The 21,304-nt window shown below is 46.8% G+C and overlaps 1 protein-coding gene across 3 annotated transcripts in view; it reads right to left on the bottom strand.

Annotated features, from left to right (window-relative positions):
* Positions 1–21,304, bottom strand: part of LOC149308188 (adenylate kinase 8-like) — an 81,047-nt gene that overhangs the window by 14,173 nt on the left and 45,570 nt on the right. For all 3 annotated transcript variants that reach the window (XM_089535278.1, XM_089535279.1, XM_089535280.1), the window contains exon 11: positions 11,546–11,687. In XM_089535278.1, the coding sequence (XP_089391404.1) occupies positions 11,546–11,687 (142 nt within the window). The remainder of the gene's footprint in view (positions 1–11,545; positions 11,688–21,304) is intronic.

A 21,304-nucleotide genomic window follows, 5' to 3' on the forward strand; every position in this document is an offset into this window, starting at 1 on the left:
AGCATTCCTCTCTCTTTGCTCAGCCTCAGAACTCCTTACAAAAGAATGCCATGTTGAAGAAAAGGCCTGTTTCCTTTCATCCAAAGATTGCTGCAAGGCCTGGAGTGTTACTCAAACACAGCACAATTCAGGGAGGTCCTTGCCTGGAACCTGCTAGTTTTCTGTGCTACACTAATTCACAGAGCATGGGAATAAACAAGATGAATAGCTTTCTGTGGGTTTTTCACACGTGGCCACGTTTTGGAAGAATTTATTCCCAAAGTTTTGTCTGCATCTGTGTCTGGAATCTTCAGAGGTTGGTGGAATGGAAGTGTGTGGTGTATATATACCTGTGGGACTCTTGTTTGGGAGGAAACAGTTCTCCAGCTGGCTGACATGGTCTCCCCTTCATAATTTGTCAGAGACTTGCTGGGCAACACAGGAACTCTGAACCACGTATCCCCTGAATCTTTATGCACAAAAGTTCCTGTACTTCATATGGATGCCCTTGATTCAAGATCCTGGCTGGCTCTCCCCTCTTGAGTTCTTTATATGGACATGATGCAGACAGTTCCTCCAGCAGAGAAACGCCCTCGGCAAAAAAGGCATATGGCCACCCTATCAGCAATGCACACCAGAGGTGGCACCTCCACCATCATCAGCTCCACAACAACAGCAATAGCAGATTGGATCCACCACCAGCCTTCAGTGGATGGAGGAATCGGCTCATGGAAGGTGCTTCTGCCAATTTTGGGGGGCTCTATCGCTCTATCTCACCCTCCCATGAAAGGTAACTCTGGAAGACGGGGCCAGAGGAACCAGAACCCCAAAGCCTCATGGCCTCCTTGCCGGAGGAGCCTGGTCCCAAAATTTGGGGACCTCGGGTCCACCTGAGAAAAAAGGGGAGCCCACCAAAATTTGGGGACCAGGCCACCCCCTCCTGACTGACAGACAGCAGGGTGCCCCCAGGAAGACGAAGGGGGTGAAGTGGGGGGGTGCTTTTCACCTTGTTCCAGAGGGCTGCCAAATGCGATTCCTTCCAGGTAATCAGATAGCCGTTAATTAATAAACCTGTCAGATTAATTGTCCAACTCTGGACATCCTTATCCGCTCTGTAACCCTACCCAGCTAGCCCCCCTTCCCTTTCTGCCCTATAGCTTCCAGCTCAATTAACTTAATGCTATGCAAATGAGCGGCTCTCCTGATCGTTAGCTTCTAGCCCCGGAATGTTAATAGCATAATTGGGCCTTCAGCAAGGTAATTAGACACGATCCCTTCCATTAGTCTTACAAGGCTAATTGTTGTTGCTGGGAGGGGGGCAGGTCCCTCTGCCTCGGGCAAAGAAGGGCCAGCAAATGCAGACAAAACACCGACAAGGGAAAACATCAGGAAGGGGGGCTTGCAAAGAGACCCAAGTGGAAACCCAGGGAGCAGGAGGAGGAGGAGGAGGATTTGGTGATGCAAAGCCTCTGCTCCCAAAACAGGGGAAGACAAGAGGGGGGCCCTTCAGATGGGGAGAAACCAGTTCCCCACCTGAGTCAACAGCTTCCTCCAAGTTTACAGACTGTGGCCAGGCAGTTAAAAAGAAAGAAAGAAAGAAAGAAAGAAAGAAAGAAAGAAAGAAAGAAAGAAAGAATCGTATTTCTAAAGTGAAGTCGAAGGCTTTCATGGCCAGCATCCATAGTTTTTGGTAGGTTTTTTGGGCTATGCAGCCATGTTCTAGAAGAGCTTATTCCTGAAGTTTCACCAGCATCTGTGGTTGACATCTTCTCTGAAGATGCCAGCCATAGATGCTGGTGAAACATCAGGAATAAACTCTTCTAGAACATGGTCACATAGCCTGAAAAACCCACAAAAAAACTATAGTATTTCTAAACTCCGCTGCTGTTGCTGTGTGCCTTTAAGTCATTTCTGACTTATGAGGGCCCTAAGGCAAACCTACCACAAGGGTTTCTTGGCAGAAATTGTTCAGAGGAGGTTTGCCCTTGCAGAGAGAATGTGACTTGCCCAAGTCACCCAGTAGGTTTCCATCACCCAGCAGGGATTCGAACCCTGGTTTTCCAGTCTCCCAGTCCAGCACTCAAACCACTGTACCATGTTGGCCCCCTATTTCTAAACTCACAAACTCTGATATTGCAGCTGTGTCTCCTCTTCCCCCTGCACCCCTTTGGATTTTGGCCCATAGTGTCAGTTTGAGGGCCGTCCATGGCTGTCCTGTTTTTATCAATGCATAATTCACCCTGAGAGCCCTTTCAGAGTAGCAGGAGCTATGAATGCTATGAAGAAATATGTCAAGAACTGTGGCCCGTTCTGTGTGGTCCCAGCACAGTGGCTTCTCTGGCAAGGGAGAAACAGGGAGAGCTGCCCAAGGTTGAGAAGCCCCCAAGCGTTGGGTCTTGAGACACCTTGGCAATGGCCTTCTAGAATGTGAAGAAGACCCTAATGCTTCTTTTGCTGGGTGGGTTTTGCCAGAGCAGATGCCATGCGCAAGTGGTCTACTTGTGAGGGAAGTGGTAGCGAGTTTTTTCCAGCTCCCTCACAGAGCCAACTAGTTCTGCCTTCCCAGAAAAGGAAGCCATATGCATCTTGAGTAAGCACCCCAGGTACCCTTGGCAGTTCCAGCTGTCTCAGGGAATCTCTCCTCCGGGATGAGGCCTCTTTCCACCAACAGCATCCCACTTGGCGCCTTTATTCCCAAAGTTGCTGCCTGCTGCCAACCGGGGGTTCAGAGGTAATGTACCTTTTTGAAGTGGCTGCTTCAAAAATAATTGCTCCAGAGCTCTCAAAAGGCAGGCAGCAAATGTAGTACCAAGAATGTCTTAAGCTAAGTTTTAACCCTTCTAGGAGCAAGAATGACCTTTCCACATTTACACAGAATAATAATATTCTCCCGTCTCTCCTCCCTCCCATCACCACAAACAATGGAAATAAATAGTCAAATGTCAACAGCTTCAAAATTGTAGGAGGGTTTCACTTTCTTTCTTATTTTTTATTCTTTCATTTATGTCATTCATCTGTCTTTCTATGAACAAACAACAAGCAAATAAAGTTGGTTTTAAAAAAAAAAACAGCCTTCCTAAGGAAGGATCTCCCCCTCTTTAATTGACAAAACTAATAGACCAGGCCACCCTGAATCTCCTAGTCCCTCATGTTCTGCTGTGTACTGGGATAGTCTCCCTTTTTTGTTCCATTCCCAAGGCCAAATTCGTGGTGGGTTGGCGACTCAAAGCATGGAGGATGTGGAGGAGGAGGAGAGGCTTGGCATCTTCTGGTCTGGCTGGTTCTCTGGGCCAGAAACAAAGAGCCCCAGGTTTCTGCTCCAACAAGAGTTCCTCCACCAGACTCCAGAGGGTGGTGGGAAGGGGTCCAAAGGGTCCGCAATGGGAAGGGAAGGAGAAGCCATTCCTCGCAGGCATAATGACCTTTGGCTCCTGGCCTTTGGGGCATTCTGCCACAAAAGAAACCTTAAGAGGAAACCAGCTAGGCAATCTCAGGATCTGCTTCCAAGACCCTTTGCCATCCTGGGCCAGGCCTGCCACTGAGGTCCTGCCTTCTGCAGCTAGGAGAGGGCTTCCCATCTTGAGGGGAAGGGAGCTAGAAGCTGCACCTGATTGAAGGCATCTGCCTCTCTCCAGCTAAAGACGGTGCAAACACCTGGCTTCCACTTTTGAGGGGAAGGGACCATAGCCCACAGCCACTGTGGTGAGCCTGGTGGCCCAGCAACACTCACTGGAGGGTTGGAGATGGGGTATGATCCAGAACCATCTGGGGATATTTTGCTGCCAGAGGTAAAGAACACGATGGCACCCAGAGGAATCAGTGAATCTTCTATCATCACTGGTGCAGAGATGGCATCTTCCCATGCCTGAACACCAGCGGAGGGCCACCCAGAGTAGTCAAAGGGGTTCCAGGGTTTTATCTTACTTTGGCCCCAACCCCAGAAGGCAACTGACTTCTCAAAACACCATGGGCTTGGAAACTTTTCTCCCTTCCTTGACAGGACCTTAATTAAGTCACGTAGCCTCCTCTCCACATTGTTTTCGATTGGTCTGCAAAAGGCAGCAGGTAAATGTTAAGAGGGGGAAGGAGCGGAGAATTTGAAGTTGGATGATCTTTAACCAAATTCTCTCTTCCAACAGACACCAGAGCATCCATGGAATACATATTCAGTGATAAGTATTCCAGCCCACGTCTGGCAAACTTGGAGATAATGGCACCATGCGAAGGTCACGGAGGTTCTATTAGCTCAATTAATAGAGGAGTAAGATAGGGCTAATACCGAGCTCTTCAAATGGCTAAAGAATAGAGCTGCTAGTAATAGAGTTATTAACCTCTCCCAGCCATTGAATTTTGCTGCTGGTTCAAACTCCATCTCCTAGTTCAGGCCGCCATTAACAGGCTGTTTATTATCCCTAATCCACCGTGGAAATCAGATGCTGAAATGGGAAGGCCCAAATCACGACAAAAGGAGATAAAATTGTCATTCCCTCTCTTCCATCACAATCTGCCCACGCATGCACATACACACCATGGGAGAAGGAGTCCTGAAATTTAAACACACATCCTAGATCAAGTTTTAGGAAAGAGGAATGGCATTTGCTCCCTTGCCTACAAGCGAAGAAAGGAAAAATGCCATACAAAGAGGAAGTGATGCTCCTGGAAGAGTTGCTACCTTTTTTAAACAGAAAATGACAGAACCACAGAGATGGAAAGGATCTCAAGGGTCATTCAGTCCAACCCCATTCTTTCATGCAGGAAGACACAACTAAAGTACTCCTGAGAGTACTCCTCCAATGTCTGTTTAAAGATCTTCAAAGGTCCACCACCCTCTGAAACAGCCTACTCCACCCTCAAATAGTTCTTACACAAAGACGTTTCTCCTAAAGTTTAGGTAGAATAGGCATCCAACCTCTGTTTAAAAACCTCCAAAGAAGACTCTACCACCCTCCAGGTACCTCAATATTTCAAACAGAAGTAAACAGCATGTAATAATAAAAGATTATCTGTATGGGAAAGAGCATCTGTCTACCTATCTGCCTGCCTACCTGCTTCCACCATGGCTCCTTGACTGTGAAACCTAGACCACTGTAGCTAGAGAGACCCAAGAAGTGTGTATCTCAGGAGGAAAGCTGACGTTAAACCTTTTAAATTAATTTCTCCAAAGGGCCTCTAGGCAGCTCTACCATCTGCCTCTGGCTGCAGGGCATTTGAATACATATTTCAGGTGTGGAAAAGAAGGCCATGCCACACATGGAAAGGAGATCCAGGTGTCTCAGAAAATGGTGAAAGCAGCCACCAGACAACCTGAGGCTAGAGAACCATGGTTGGTGAGGCCACCACAGGATGAGCAGAGTAATGTTTGCATTGTCCTTCTCAATCTTTGTGAAGACTGGTGAGGAGAAGAAAGTGAGGGAAAGCAGATATCAGAGGTGCATCACAGGTAAAGACATCTCCTATACAGCCCAATGAGTCCCTGCCCCTGGTGTCATCTGGCATGGGGGTACCTCCTGGCAGGAAGGGGTGGGGCTTCCAAAGTGGCAGGGGCAGGGCTTCTGCAAGGAAGTGAGGGGGGCAGGCTCAGCCAGGTTGAGTGCACTCACGCCCCTCTACACTCCTTGCTTAAGCCCTGTTGTTCTCAGAGGCGAATGGGGCTGTGGCAAGGAGCCAGGCGGAGCACGCCTCTCCGCACCTCCTTGGCATGGCCCTGTTCTGCTCAGTGGAGAACCAAGCTGCAGCAATGAGGTGCAGTGTGTGTGTGCTCGGCCTGCAGGGGCAGGGGTGGCAACCTGATGTCACCCCCCTCTAGGGTGTTACCCAGTGTCACCCCTATCTAGGGTGTTACCCAGTGTGGTCCGCATTCCCCCGTACCCGCTAGTGACACCACTGAGACAGTCCCCGCTGCAGAATCAAGTGCACTGGGCATTCTCCAGGGGCAAGAAGAAGTCTATTCCAGGTGGGCCTTAGTGACAGAAGAGACATTGAAGGAGGGTTGAGTCCTTTTTCCGATCATGGCAGGAAGTCACCCAGCTAAGGTCATCTGCAAGGACACTGTCTACACCTGGCAGGTGCATCACCAACAGAAATGTGCTCCCTGGAGATACACCAGTTCTAGATGGGATGGTAAGCTGAAGGAGGGTTTGGGATTGAGTTCCTCCTAACTTGTTGAGATAGACTACAGCAGTGTTGTCTGTAGCCACCTGAATAGTCTTGTGTTAGAACAGTGATGGCGAATGTTTTAGAGATTGAGTGCCCAAACCACAACCCAAAACCCACTTATTTACTGCAAAGTGCCACATCCCTCTGGCTTTCTAGTAACAAACTCTGGCAGGTTCTGCTGAGATGATGGCATGTGTGCCCACAGAGAGGGCTCTGAGTGCCACCTCTGGCACTAGTGCCATTGGTTCGTCACCTCTGTGTTAGAACATTTTTGTGATGTGGATGGGCTTTCCACATAGCACATAACTGGAGGACATTGATCTGAAATGAGAAACACATTTAGGTGGGAACAGCTTGAACCAATAAGACTTTGATTTGAATTGTTAGGAAGGTTGTGACTGTCATGGGCTAATCATGCCATGATTATTGTGTTGGGGAACCATGTTATGTATAATGTGTGTGATCCAACATATGGTATACTATGCATGGTTTCAACTGGAAGGTATGATATTTTGTCATGATGCTTGACTATTCTGTCTTATAAGAGTATAAAAGGGGGTTTGCATCAAGTGTGCTGACCGGTATGTACTTGATTGACAGGTGTGTTAACTGATAGGTGTGCTAACTGATAAGTATTTGACGCAAACCTGGTGATCTGATGCTTTGTGTAGATCTGCTGACATGTTTGTTGAGATGTATATGTTTTTGATATATATATAGTTGGACATAGCTATAGATTCATGATGTGTTGTTCCTATTAGCTGGTATGGTGGGTGGAAACTGGTTTGTATTACCTCTGGAGGGGGAATGCAGGTTGGTTATATATGCTGAACAAGCAGGTAACCAAATGTTGATAGTTCCTGATTAATGGTTATATAGCTGGCTAAACGTGTGAGGATTTTTTAAAAATTTAATTATGTTAAGTATACAACCTAACGTGACTTTAGAGAGATGACTTGAGAAATAATTGACCTTCACTGAATGCTTGGTGAAAGGAATGCATAGGGTTTTGTTTTGTTTTTATTTTGTTATGCACAATATACTTGTTGCAAGTTTTCGAAGCTCCATGGGCTTCTTCATTAGGGAAGATGTTACAAACCAAACAGGAGCGGGGGGGGAAACAATTGGAGATGTTAGTGATGCCTGCATGTTGTTTCAGTCCTTAGTAAAGATGGTATACTGGGGAAGACATATTTTGTACAGGCAGGTTCCTCCTCCTTCTGGCCATGTGACAACAGGGAGATTTTCAAAGTCCAGGAAATTTAAATTTGATCCTTGATCATGGCCTTGTGCATCTTCAGTGAGACTTGTAGAAGGGAGATTTATAGCAGTAGCAATGGCCTTCCTGATACAGTCTGCTGCCTGCTTCAAAGACCCAAGTTGCCTTCAAGAGGTGACCAGGGGACAGCCATGCGCACTTGATAATTTGCTTTTCTAAGCAACAGCGTTGCCATGGAGTATGTCTTGGAAGCCATAGTATCAACCTTATGCCCCCCTTTATCAGTCAGAGAAGCACAGGCCTTTTGGAGGGCTTGGACTGGGCACCTTAACAATCAGCAAGTTTGGCTGAATAGCCTGAATAGCACAGTGCAGTCCTCTTCTTGTACACATTAAAGATTTTTGATCCTCACTGGAAAGAACTGAGGCAAGAGTCTATCATGAATAACGCCCCACCATCCACAACACCAGAAGCATAGAAACAGCAGTCAGTGTGTTGAGGTTCAACTGTCTTAAAGACTGTGCCTGGAAGAGGCAGCTCAGGTTCCTTAATTCAAAGATCTAGAGTCTAAGCCCAATTTGAAAAGGAGCCCAGGCCATGTGGCAGGGAGATGGCGGTCAAGGGATGAAACGAAAGGGTCCTCAACTGATGAACTGCTCAAATCCTCCTTCAGTGATGACTGCAGAGGTATCCCTATCAACTCCTTTAGAAGGCTGAGGTGGAAAGGTAATGAAGTAATGGGGCAACACCATGTTGCAGGTTCAATGGGACAATGCAATGTCAGTATTGAGATGAGGCAGTCCACTGGAGTGGACTGCTTGGGAGGGTGGTAGCCTTTAAGCAGCAGTTGGGTGGGCATCTTTCAGGAGTGTTTTAGTTGTGTATCCCTGCATGCCAAAATAAAGCTGGACTAGATGTCCCTTGCAGTCACTTCTATGATTCTATGATTGTTCCTATGGGTTGGGAAGCAGGGTTGTGCCACCAGCCTCACCCAAAGGCCACTTGCCCTTTCTTCTTCCCTTGCACCTCTTTCCCCACTGTACCACTCTTAGACTGCGGGACTGCAGGCAGGGATGGTTTTGACTTACAGAACTGGCTCCAAGCGACTCCAGCTGTGACTATCTACAAGTCTAATGTTCTATGAATTTGGTGAATCTCATGTGCTCACATATGTGTATACATACACAGAGAGAGAGAGAGAGAGAGAGAAAGAGAGAGAGAGAGAGCCCTTCAGCCCCTTGGGGGCTGGCTCAACCCACACAGCACTATGGCCTCCCCTAGGTAGGTGCTGTGTGTAAAAAAAGCCCTTCCCAGTGTCAGCCCACTGTTCCTTCATGGCCTATGTTAATTCCAAACAAAATCTAACCCTTTCTGCTGGCAGGCAAATGAAATAAATAATTTTCCTTTCTGCTTGGGCAGGCCTTTGGATGCCGTGGCTGAAGCTACCAGGGATCTCTTTATTATTATTATTATTATTATTATTATTATTATTATTATTACATATTAAGAAACTTTATAGCCCAATTTGTTTCTTGTGGCTGTTGGGGGTTCCTCACTCCCACTTCAAAATAATGTGATCCCCCCCTTTTTTGCCATCCATCATGGGGTTTTTCTTTCCCTTTCTATAAGACGGAGGAGCCAAGTGACTGATCCTGTTCGATGGTAGATAATTTAGTATTATACGCTGCAGGTTTATGAGATGGAAGCCAGATAAAACATAGCATTTGTACACTAAACCATTTATTACTTCTACGAAACAGACTTACACGTTGATGTCCCGACAATAATTCTGCTTTTGATCATCCAGAGAGGCCGACTCCATGCGCAGAGTAACAGGCCTTTCCACCAGTAACTTTGTTTACTGATGTGATGGGGTTTTAATAATAAACTTGATATATATGTAAATTTATTTTAATCTAATTTCATCAGCCTAAGCCCACCTAAAAATGAGAAGGTGCCGGGAGAGGGAGGCACTGTGATTTATACCCTTCCACTTCTATTCCCAGATTGATTTCCTGGCACTCATTCTGTCTGGATTTTTTTCTCGCAGTGTCAGAAACAGTCTCCACCGTGGCGGCCTGCCTGTATTTTATAGCCACAGTGCCTCCAAGCAAAAGATTTACAGAATGGCTTCATTCCGCCAGGCTGCTGCATGTGCTCCCCATCACTTCTCTCCTGCCTGCCTAGTGCTCGGCAAATGGCTATCTTGCCTGGAAGATGCTGGCCTTTGAATCCATCGGCCCTTCCACCCAGCCCCAGTGCGCACACAATCCCCTTCCTCTGTTAGAATAATCTGGAATTACTATGCTTGCCTCCAGTACTTGCATTCCTCTGGCCACTTGTTGGTTCAAGAGATTTGGTCTCCCAAAGTAAAGAACAAGATGGAGCCCTGCTGTCCATTCCCTCCTTGCCATGCATGGTGGCTATAGGACTGGCACTGACCACACCAGATGGCGGCAGCCTGGCTGAGGGGGCACAGAACAGGCCACCTCACAAACATTGTCCCCTGCCCAGGACTGCCCGACTGCTTCCAACCATCTGCCACCTGAGAGACAGACCCACTTTGCCCAGTGGTAGAGATGGCCTCCTGAGACAATTCATCTCTTCCATTCAAAGAGCACTGCTCATCATTTTGCTCTTAAGAACAAGCCAAGAGCATCAGCTGCAAAGATCTCCCTAGCATCCCAGCATCCTGTTCCCCAAAGCAGCCCATTAGAGGCCTCCAGGAAGCCAATACCCCACCCCACCCTGTTCTCGCTTTCCAACCATTGGAATTCAGAAACAGGCTGCCATCTTCCTCCTCCATCACTGAAGGTGCCACAACCACTTCCAAATTACTACTACTACTACTACTACTACTATTTCATCTTTCTCCCATTCAAGGCAGCTAACAACACATTTAAAATAATACAGACGAAAACTTTAATAAATGTATAAATATAAAAGTTATTTTTAAATCAATTTTATTTAAAAAAAAACCTAGGCACAAACCATTTTAAAAAGCATCAAGCAGCAATAAAACCCCACCCCAGTCAGTTTCTAAAAGGCTAATGCCATAAAATGTTTTAACATGCTGGCGGAAGGAGAGTTAGGACAGTAAGGTCATCCTGTCTGGGAGCAGCCACTGAGAAGGCACCATCGTCATATCCATTGTTCCCACCAAATGAACCTGAAGAGGTGGTGGGACAGAGAGAAGGGCCTCCCCAGGTGATCTTAGAGCTCCAAAAAAGGAAGTTATGTTGCAAACACACTCCTGGTCACCACTGAAACTGGGCCTCCAGGTTCAGGGCTGAATCCAAAAGTACTTCCAAATGGTGAACACATGTTTTCAGGAGAGTGTAACCCCAGTGTAGTGTTGTGGTTTGAGCATTGGACTACAACACTGGAGATCAGGATGCAGTTCCAAACTCTGCCATGGAAACCCACTGGGTGACTTTGGGTGAGTCACACAGTCTCAACCCAGAAAACCCCACAATATGGTTGCTTTAGAGTTGCATAAGTCAGAAAGGACTTGAAGGCCCACAATAATAAGTAACCACATCTAACACAGAATGAATACTTGTTCCCAGAGCCAAAGCCAAGCTTCAGCCTCACCACCATATCCTACAGATGAGTCTCTGAAAGAATTTCAGCAGCAGAAGTCTCCTCTTCACTCCTCCCTTTCTAATTCCAGCAAGGAATTGGCCATTTTCCACAGTGGCCACACATTCTGATTTTTCTTTGAGCTCTCCATTATGACCTCAAGAGGGGTGCTCTATGTGGCACTCCAAGTATGGTAAATCTATGACTTTGAAAGCTGCCTGTCCCTGTGGTTCCCTTCCTAATACACTTCCAACGTGGGACGTGCCCTTTTCTCACAGTCATTGGCCATGTACTGGACCGAGCTTTCACTAAGCAATTGACTACACGTCTCACCCCAAGGGCCAAAAAGCCTCTTGCTAGGAGAGGAGAAAACCAACAGCCAAAGTGAAAGGAAGGGAGTGGAAACCCAGGCAGAGCAGCCCAGTGGTCACATCACTGGATGAGGTGGGTGGGAACAAGAGCTGCTCCATCCTAGTCTGGGAAGGAAGGAAGGAAGGAAGGAAGGAAGGAAGGAAGGATTGAGTTTTGCCCACCAGTTTTAAGAAGCAAGGCTCTAACCCTCCACATTTCTCAAGGGCACAGCTCTTCTGAAGCTAGGCCAACCATTACCTGTTTGGATTAATGTCCATGTGCAGCATCAGCTTTGCCTGATCCTCATCTCTTGGGAAGCCATGGAGCACCCAGCCTCGGATGTGGCAGTCCAGCTGGTTCAGCCTCTGTGACAGCAGCTTCAAGACAATGTTATCTGCCACTGGAACAGAGATTGGGGGAAGACATCTCATCAGAGCAGATAGCAGGAAAGGAGGAACTGGAGGGTCTCTCACCTAAAATCCTAACTTAGTCTCTGGATTTCACACACAGGTAAACCAAAGAACTGGTCCAGCTGCTAGGATCTGGCTTGTGGCGTGCAGAGCTGATAGCCACACTGGAGAAGGGGCTGATACTGGAGAGATAGACCAGGGGGAGCCTGTGGTACATGGAAGTGCCAGTACATCTGACTGTCCTGATGAGAAATCTGTACTTATGACAAGAGGCTACTGTTAGTACAGAATACGGAAACACAAGATGGTTCCCAATTGGCGAGGGGCTCAGGAAAGGCTACGTTGTATTGCCCTATTTGTTCAACTTGTACACAGAAAATATCATACGAAGAGCAGATTTTGCACTTTATCACACCAGTCCCTTTCTTGTTGCAATCACGGGGGGGGGGGGGGGGACACCAACCTACCGCTTTTATTGTTGCTTTTTCCGACAATTACCTGTACCTATTAGCTGAATGAGCACTACAGGGCACCATGGGTTCAAATCTCACTTTTGCACCAAGTGAGGAATTGTATGGCCCTTTAGCAAGCTACCGCATCTCTGCCAGCTTGCAAAGCAGAATCCAGGATGAGCAGCCTTGCTTCCGTTGCCCTGCGATTAGCACAAATGCAAGGCAGCTCTCCTCTCCCCTCGCAGGGGACTTCCTGGAGGTTGTCAGGAAAAATGGTGAGTCTAGATAATTGCCAGCAGAGCCGCCCCAAAAGCTTGTCCTGCGTCTCTGGGCCTCAAATGAACGACTCGTGGGCACAGTTGAGTTCAGAATCCTTCTGATGAAGTCGTCAATCCGTGTGCTTTAAGGGGATTATGAAGGCGCAGGAGAACTTCAAACCATCAATTCCCTTTCATCCTAAACATGAGCAAGTTTCCATCTCTGAGGGAGAATGAGAATCTCTACAGAGAAGTCTTTAGAAAAGCCGGAGGAGTACTTTCCGAGGGGTGGGTGGCGATTTGGGGATGGGGGTCTCAGGCAGCAAAGAATGCTGGACCACCCTGTTCCCCCAAATGGCAAGAAACATTCCCTGGAGTGGCAGACGTGGAGACATAAGAGCCTTGGGGGCAGCTCTTGCACCTGTGGCTTTTAGGGGGTCTGAGAGGAGAACTGTTCTTCAGGTAAGAAAAGCCCCAAGATTCCTTCAAGCAACAACGTGAGCCAGAGGGATAATCTCTGAAAGCAGGGCCACATGCCCCACTTGGCAGAGGTAGGTAGACTGCAACTCCCATCAGCTGCCCAATGGTCAGGAGAGTTGGGAGATGCAGTCCCACCAACACCTGGAGTTACCCAGCCCCTGCCTTTGGGCAAGAGATACCAACCAGAAGTCCCATGGACTGCCACAGCACAGGTACAAGCTAGCTTTAGGACTGGAAGCACCAACACATGGGCATAGAGATGGATTTTGGATTAAATGAGCCCTCATTGGCAACAAGTCCCAGAAGAACCTCAGCTGCATATTGGTTTTAACATGCATGTTTTTAAAATGAATAAGATTGTTCCCACAGGGTCTGAAGCAATGGTAATCCCCACTTTTCTTGCTTTTCTTGCGACAATTGTGCGAAATGGAAATACTAGCCAGAGTCAGAGTGTCAGAAAATGGCTTTGGGAAAGAGGAGGAGGAGGAGGAGGAGGAGGAGGAGGAGGAATGGCTTCAATTACATCCTGCCTTTTCCCACAAAACCAAGATTCAAGGTGACTAACCCATTAAAACAAGGGCAGTATAGCTAAAACATACATGCATAAAACATAAATTTAGAGGCTAACCTCAAAGTGGAAACTGTAAATGACACAAAAACACTTTAAAGTACAACAATTAAAATAATAAAGGGCCAGTTAAAACCAGTACAATTAAAATGCCTTTAAAGATGCTCAGTACCAGATCCTGTTTGTTGGCCCCAGCTAAAGTAATATTTATTTAATCAATTTAATTATATCACCCCTCTCTTCCGACCTGGTGGTTTACAACAAGCCAAATAAAATGATGATAAAAATGTTAATGCACAATTAAACAAGGTATTTTATTAAAATGTCATTGTCTGTAAAGAGTGCAAACTCTTATTTATTAGCAGCATAAGAGCTGGAAAAGTCCACAAGACTCATCCAGTCCAAACCCTTTCCATGCAGGAATACACAACCAAATCACCCCTGTAAAATGCCCATTCAATGTCTGTTTAAAGCCCTCCAAAGGAGGAAAATCCACCACCCTTGGAAGCAAAAGAGATTCTGCTATCAAGCAGCTCTTGCAGCAAAATAATGTCTTCCTAACATTTAGGTGGAATCTCTTTTCTTGTTATTTGAATCCACTGGTTTGTGTTCTAGTCCCTGAAGCAGCAGAAAACAAGCTTGCTCCATCTTCTACATGACATCCCTTCAGCTATATATAGATGGTTATTACATCCCATTTCAGTCTTCTCCTTTCCAAGCTACGCATGCCCAGCTCCTTAAATCCTTGGTTACCAGACCTTTTATCATCTTGATTTCCCTTCTCTGGACATGGCCTAACTTGTCAATATCCTTGAGCTGTTGTGTCCAGAAATGGACACAGCATTCCAGGTGAAGTCTGATGAAAGCAAAATAGAATACTCTCTAGGTTCAGTCTGTCAACCAATTACATATCCACAATGTCTAGCCCACAGTTCACCAGACTGCCTACAAGAATACCATGGGGGATCTTGTCAAAAGCCTTACCGAAATCAAGATATACTACTGTACTTCCACACTAATCCCCTGATCTACCAAACTTGTAAAAAAAGAGAGGAAGGAAGGAAGGAAGGAAGGAAGGAAGGAAGGAAGGAAGGAAGGATTAGTGTAGCATGCCTTGTTTTTGAGAAACCCATGCTGGCTCATAGTAACCACAGCATTTTTTTCTAATTGCTTACATACTGAATGTTTAATTATCTGTCCCGGAACCTTTTTTGGCATCAAGGGCATCAGTGCATAGCAGTTGCTTGGGTCTGCTTTTTTGCCCTTTTTCAAAATGAGGACATTTTCCCACCTCCAATATGCTGAGATCTCTACAATGCTATGAAAAGCGCAGTTACAGTTATAGCACAAAAGGGGTGGATTTCTCCCTTGCTGCTTTAAAACTGAAACTCTCAGTTATGCCTCAGTAAATCGATGTGGGCCATGGCAGTAGGGGCATTTTTACCCCCATAGAATCACGTGGGGCTGTCCCAGCCCAGTTCTGACTGAAAATCATCTAAAAATTGTTCCCAGAAGTAACTGGAGGCCAACAATAGAGGGTTGTTTGGAATTAAACTGCCATGGGTCATTTTCTGCACCTACAACTGGAAAAACATTTCTGAGTGGTCCGGGGACTTGGAGGACCTGCAAAAAAGAGGCTGGGCCCCTCCTCATGGCCCACTGGCTGCACTTTTTCCAATCCTGCCTTTAATAGTCACCCCCAAAATGTCATTTTATAACATGCTCCATTCATACTGTGCCATATTCTCCGCACTATTGACCCTACAGACCCCTCAAGCTTTGTGCTTCACTCAAGCACTATGGGGATCACCAGTGCCCTGGCACAGGAGACCAGCAAAGGCCATTGTCACAAGGTACCGGTGTGTGTGCGTGCGTGCATGTAAGCTGCATCACCTCTGTGCCCAGCCACCAAGTATATTGGCCAGGTGGTCCTTTTCCTTTTCCTTCTTTGCTCCGGATAAGATGGCCTTGGAGCCTGGAAGAGGTCCTTCCACCCTGAAGAGGGAGGATGGATTATTCTTCTAAACATTTGTCAGGGAACAAGACCTGGCAAGCAGGCATGACCAATTCAGTCAGCTCTCCTGAACAGTGGGCAAAGTGCCAGCCAGATGTGGGATGTGGTGGAGGCAGGGGGAGTAATGATCCAGCTGGTGAATGTACGAAAGAGGGGTTTGGATATAAATATATGAGCCTTTAGGTTTTGTTCAGTGTGCTCAGAAACCAACCGAGACCCAAGCAGTGCTCTTCTGCACTTCCTGACCAACTGTTGAGGTCTCTCTATGGCCACCTGTTTGGACCTTTCACCAACTGAAAGAAGAACCTACAATCCTCCTTGCACAATAACCTTTTACATCATTTTCCTACTTCTTATAAAAACATTAAACTTTTCCTATTCATGTTGTTTTTGCCGCTGTGTCCTATGAACCTCATCATAGAGAATCATAGAATCATACACAACGGCCATCCAGTCCAACCCCATTCTGCCATGCAGGAACTCTCAGTCAAAGCATTCCCTACAGATGGCCATCCAGCCTCTGTTTAAAGACCTCCAAGGAGGGAGACTCCACCACTCTCTGAGGGAGTGTGTTCCAGTGTCGAATAGCCCTTACTTCCCCCCAAAATGGAGGAAGCTAAGCCAAATCACAGGTTATTGAAAGGAGGATGTATATATTGGGGTGGGGTGAGGGGCTGCTTCTTGACAAACGTGTTTTTAAAAGGCTGCTTGACCCAAATGCTGAAGGTCCAAGCACTAGCAGGAAGGGACCTGGATATCAGAGGGTATCACTTGGTGTATACCGCCAAAGAAAATTGTACAGTAATTAGGCACAAGATCCTATTTGATCTTAGAACCTAACTTGGTTAGTACTTAGATGGGAGGCTGTCAGTGGACCTGGCCACTGAGGACCTCTACAAGGGAAGGCCTCTCTGTTCAGCCCCGAAGGACCAGAAATTGGGTTCTCATTTTTTGAAGAAGATCTAAATGTCAAGTGCCCCAGGATGCTGAATTATACATCCAGCATCATATTCCTCCGCTTGCTTGGTGTATGACAGTGAAATAATACACAGGCCTGCCAAGAGTACATTGAAGATACTGAAATCTGAAATAGTTTTCCTCCTTCTCAAGGTGCAGCAAAAACTCTTCTAGGTACATGCAGTATTTTTCTCTATTAAAAAAAGAACACCGCAACCAACTACCCAATGTTCTAAAGCTAAAAATATGGATCTGCAAAACTGCCAAAATTCACACACTTCAAGCTCAGTGCCCTTTCTAGTTTGCAGCTTTCCTGCCCAGTATCTTTGCCTTTCAAAAGGAATCAGAAGCCGCTGCTGACATATATTGACCTCTCCTCTCAACTGATAAATCCTTGATATCCACCAGCTGCCCAACAGTCTTTTTGGGACTTGGCTGGGAGGGCTAAGGCTTGGCTTCTCCGCTGCCTCATGTCCAAAGCCACTTTGATGGTGCAGCCCACTTAGCCTTCTCCCTCCTCTTCAGAGATCTCCCTCTTTCCCCTCCTTCTCTAGGCAGGTCTAAAGTCTTCCGCCATTAATTCTGATGCCTGAGGGTTGATCTCAGGGTTTGACAGTTAACATCTTGCCCTGATTATCAGCTACTGCCGAGGGCTACTATCGCTGGTGGGGCCTCTCATCCCTAAATCCAGCAAAGTGTGAAACTCAAATCTCTTATTATTCCACAAAGGTCAAATTGGTTTAAGATTACTTGAGACCTCCAGGGAAACTGTGGGTTGTTTTTTTTGCTGACCACCAAGTTTCCAGTTCTTTCTTTTGTAAAAGGTATTAGCAAAATGGATTCAAAGGAGACTCTTTTGGTGACTGCCTGTGGCCAATGTAGTGCCTTGCCTGCATGGGAACCACCGCAAGGAGCCCTTAGCCCAGCTCCATGAGAGATTCACCTGGTGTCTCCCAAAAGTCACAGAGGGTGTAACGGAAGGTGAAGCAGGCTTCCCACATGACTGGCCTCTGTGGGAGCAGAATGTGTCCCCTGTCTGATCCAGCTTTTGGCCCTCTTCTCATGCACCAGGAGACCTGCACCTTGGTCTGAAAGGGGGGGGGGGGGTCCTCACAGCCCTGGAACAAAGCAACTGGTGGGAGAAGTATGGGACAGAGAGGCAGCCACCCTCAGAAAGCCCTCTGTGAATGACAATGGGGTGAACACCAGGCAGCCCTACACCTATAAGCTGCCCCACCAGACTCTACAGACTCAGCTGCAGCCACCAGCATCACTGCCAAAATTGCCAAGGCTTCCTCCCTTCTCTGCTATTGCAGCATCACTTTGTTGTCATTGCTGTTTGCTGTTATAGCAACACTCTGAGAGAGCTCTGTGATACTCTGGCTAGCTCAGGGCAGCATCTGTGGCTTCCTTGGTGGAGTCCATCCACCTACCGTGTGGCCTCCTTCTTTCTCTGCTGCCTCCCATTTCCCCCAGCATTGTTCTCTTTTCTAATTAGTCACATCATTTTATGATGTAGCTAAAGAATGATAGCCTAAAATGAGTCCTTTGGGTTTCTAGTGAGAGTTCATGCCTAATTTGATGTCAGACCCACTTGCTGCTCTCTTTGGCAGTCCATGACATCTCCTCAAACCCTTGATCAATTACTTGATTTTCTTCCCTTCCAGTTGTGTTCACTACCCACCTTTCAAAACCATTCATAGAAATCTGAAATATTATGGCATGGGTGATCCTGACTTTGGTGCTCAGTGATGTATCTTTCCTCTGGGAGCTACTTCACACTGGAAAAGAATAGCTTAAGACTGGCTGAGTGTCTCTATATAGTATGGCAAATCTCTCTCATGGCACAAAACTAGGATGACTCCCAAGAGGTTAGAAGGCTAGAGTGGCAACACCTTCATCTTCTCTCTCGGTGGCAGTGTTGCTGAGGCTCTGGTGATGGTTGTGTCTCCTCCTCACTTGTGTTGCTTCAGAACAAGAGGACAAGTGGCCCTGCAACCCTGCTCAGATGGGAAGGTTGAATTTAGACATGCAGAATGGGAGCAGTGGCCCTTTGGAGAAATGCAGCTTGAACGTGGTTCATGACACATCCAGAGCTTGGGGGCATTCCTGGTTTGAAGTACACTTCCAGAGCACACAAAGACAGAGGCTCTGTTGGCATCTGGGATGGCAGCAGTCACCTACTCTTTCCAACAGGTGCACAAAATAACAATTAAACCTAATTTACCTGTGTGACTGAGTAGGGGACAACTAATCTCACTTCTTTTTCTTCTAATGCTGGGCAGTTTTTTTTAAAAATGAACTTGAATTTAAATAAAGGCAAGCCTAGGGAGGTTGGAGGAAAGAGAGGCAATGGAGATAAAGTTGTTCTGAATCTGTGAGCCAGCCACCAATTGGCTATTCAAGTTTTAAGAGACAATTTGTATAGAAAAGCTTCCACTTTCCACTTTCTGCTCAGAGAAACTGCCTGTGTCCAGATGATGCTTCTGCTGGCAATGGCCAAGGCCTCAGTGGCCTTCCCTGCCTCTCTCTCCCCTTACCCTGTCTCCAGAGCAGGGGAATTTGATTTGATTTTAAGAAAGACGAGGCCTGGTTGTTCTCCAGTCTGCAAAGGTTCTCCCTCCCCACCCCTTTTTCTTTTCTTTTGCCAAGCTGCCTTTTATTCGACACTTTCTGTCTCATCACGTGTGGCTTCTCCATCTGAAGCCTCTACTAGGCTCTCGCTTTGAAGAGGACTTCTGAAGCTACATCTGGTCCAGCGGCCGCATTACAAGTATGCATGTAAACTACAGTTTCCATGGGAAACCAAGGTTCAGACGCCTTCAAAGCACGGCTAACATAATAAGTACAGAGGCGATATCTGAGACAATCATTATTATTTCCTTAACACCACAGCTGTTTTCGTGGCTTTTGAGTCCTGCCAACTGCAGCTCTAGTCTGCCGCTTGCTACCACTCTGCCTCTGATGTACTCCTAATCAACAGACCCAGCAGTGGGCAGCGCAAAGCCGCCTGGCAGGACTGCCGCTTTGCTTATGGCGCAGTGCCACCTGCTGCCCATGCAGGGCTCCTACAACATGGAGGGAGGGGGACCTGGGGGGGGCCTCTGTATTCCTTCACAGGCCAAGTGATCAGACTCAGGTCCACCTCTTCGCCCATTCCAGGGAAGGCAGAGAAGATATCCACCCACCACCAGCTTCCAAGTTCTGTTCTGACCAGCTAAAGAGGCTGTGCAGATTTCTGTTATGCTTTCAAAACCTGGAAATCCTCTTTGACTAGACAGGAAGGAAACAGATACTATAAGCAACACGGGCTCTATTTTACTACCGTCTGCTCTTTTTCTCTGGTCTCACAAGCCACTAATCACCCCAAATGAAATGGGGAAAAAATTCATAAGGGGCACCAGGTTCACACAAAATGGTGATTTTCTATGGCCAAACCAGCTGGGATGTGGTGTGTGCGCGTGCGTGTGTGTGTGTGTATCTGGGGCATGTTCTCCCCAAAAGGGCATCCTTCTCGTTTTAGTTTCACAAAACTTTCTACATTGCTGACTCGCAACACTCTCCCAATAAGTAAACATGTTGTGCTTCATCTTGGAGAGAGAAATAGTTGTTGTGTGCCTTCAAGTCATTTCTGACTTAGGGTGACCCTAAGGTGACCATATTACCAGGTTTTCTTGACAGAATGAGGAGGTTGTCTTTGCCCCTTTCTGAGGCAGAGAGAAGTGTGTGACCTGCCGAGCGTCAGTCAGTAGGTTTCTATGGCCAAGCAGGGGGTCAAACCCTGGTCTATAGAGTCCTAGACCAACCCTCTTAGAGAGAAAAAGAGCACGGGTTAAAACAACAACAGGACAAAAGGCTCACATGGACTATGCCCTGGTCTGCTTTTTGCCAGTATCTGAGCAACAGGGAAGGGGCCTGTCAGCACCACCACCCTGTTGATTCCCTAAAGCAAGGGGAGCTGGGCTGCAGACAAGAATCTTGCTGAACTGCCTCTACATGTTCTGCATGCTCTCTGCAACATGAGTGGCAATGTGGCCAGGAAAGGGGTGAGACACTGTCGCTACCATCGCCACTCCCAGGCAATAATTTTACCCCAAGTTGGGGAAAACTGGGTGTTGGGTTCTGCGAGAGTTATAGACCAAAAAAGTAATTTTTCTGAAGCTCTGATTTCACCACTCTCTGGTGATAATCCTGAGGGCTACACAATATTTGCAGCTGCCACTGGCTAGTCACCCAGAAGCTTCCCAAAGACCAGTCTTTGGAGCAGAGCTTGGTCTGTGCTTGACTCCTGCTGCCACCTGCTGGTTATCAACACCCACTACCACTTGGTAACCTCTAGGGCCGTGGTGGTGAACCTATGGCACGCGGGCCAGAGATGGCACGTGAAGCCATTTTTCACAAGCATTCTCTGAACATGCCAGCCACAGATGCTGGCGAAACGTCAGGAAGAAACTCTTCTAGAACATGACCACATAGCCCAAAAAAATCCACAAAAAACTAACGCTTCTGTTGTCCGGGCTCTTTCCTGGCAATTCCCGGCACCGGCTGCCACATTTTATTCCCTCCCACAAGTGGGTTTCTTTTCGCAGTCTCCTTTCCTTCTCCCTTTTTTGTTTTTAAAGAAAATTCTTAGTGTCACAGTGCAACAGCAAAAGGGCAATCTGCACTACAATATTATAACTCTAAAGAGGTGAAGTTAGGAAAAAGGAAAGGAGAAAATTTGACTTTCAGACTATAGTAACCACAGTAAACAGATCCACTGGTTTTTTTATTTAAAGGGGAAAAAACACCTTGAAGAAAGAACTACAAATTACACACCCTCTCCAAAAATGGACAGAGTGGATGCAGAGGAGACAACAACCAATGAAACCCAAGGAGC

This window comes from Sceloporus occidentalis, unplaced genomic scaffold, assembly GCF_023333645.1.
Source record: "Sceloporus occidentalis isolate IW3139 unplaced genomic scaffold, rSceOcc1.0.p SCAF_8, whole genome shotgun sequence".
In the NCBI taxonomy this organism is placed as follows: Eukaryota; Metazoa; Chordata; class Lepidosauria; order Squamata; family Phrynosomatidae; genus Sceloporus; species Sceloporus occidentalis.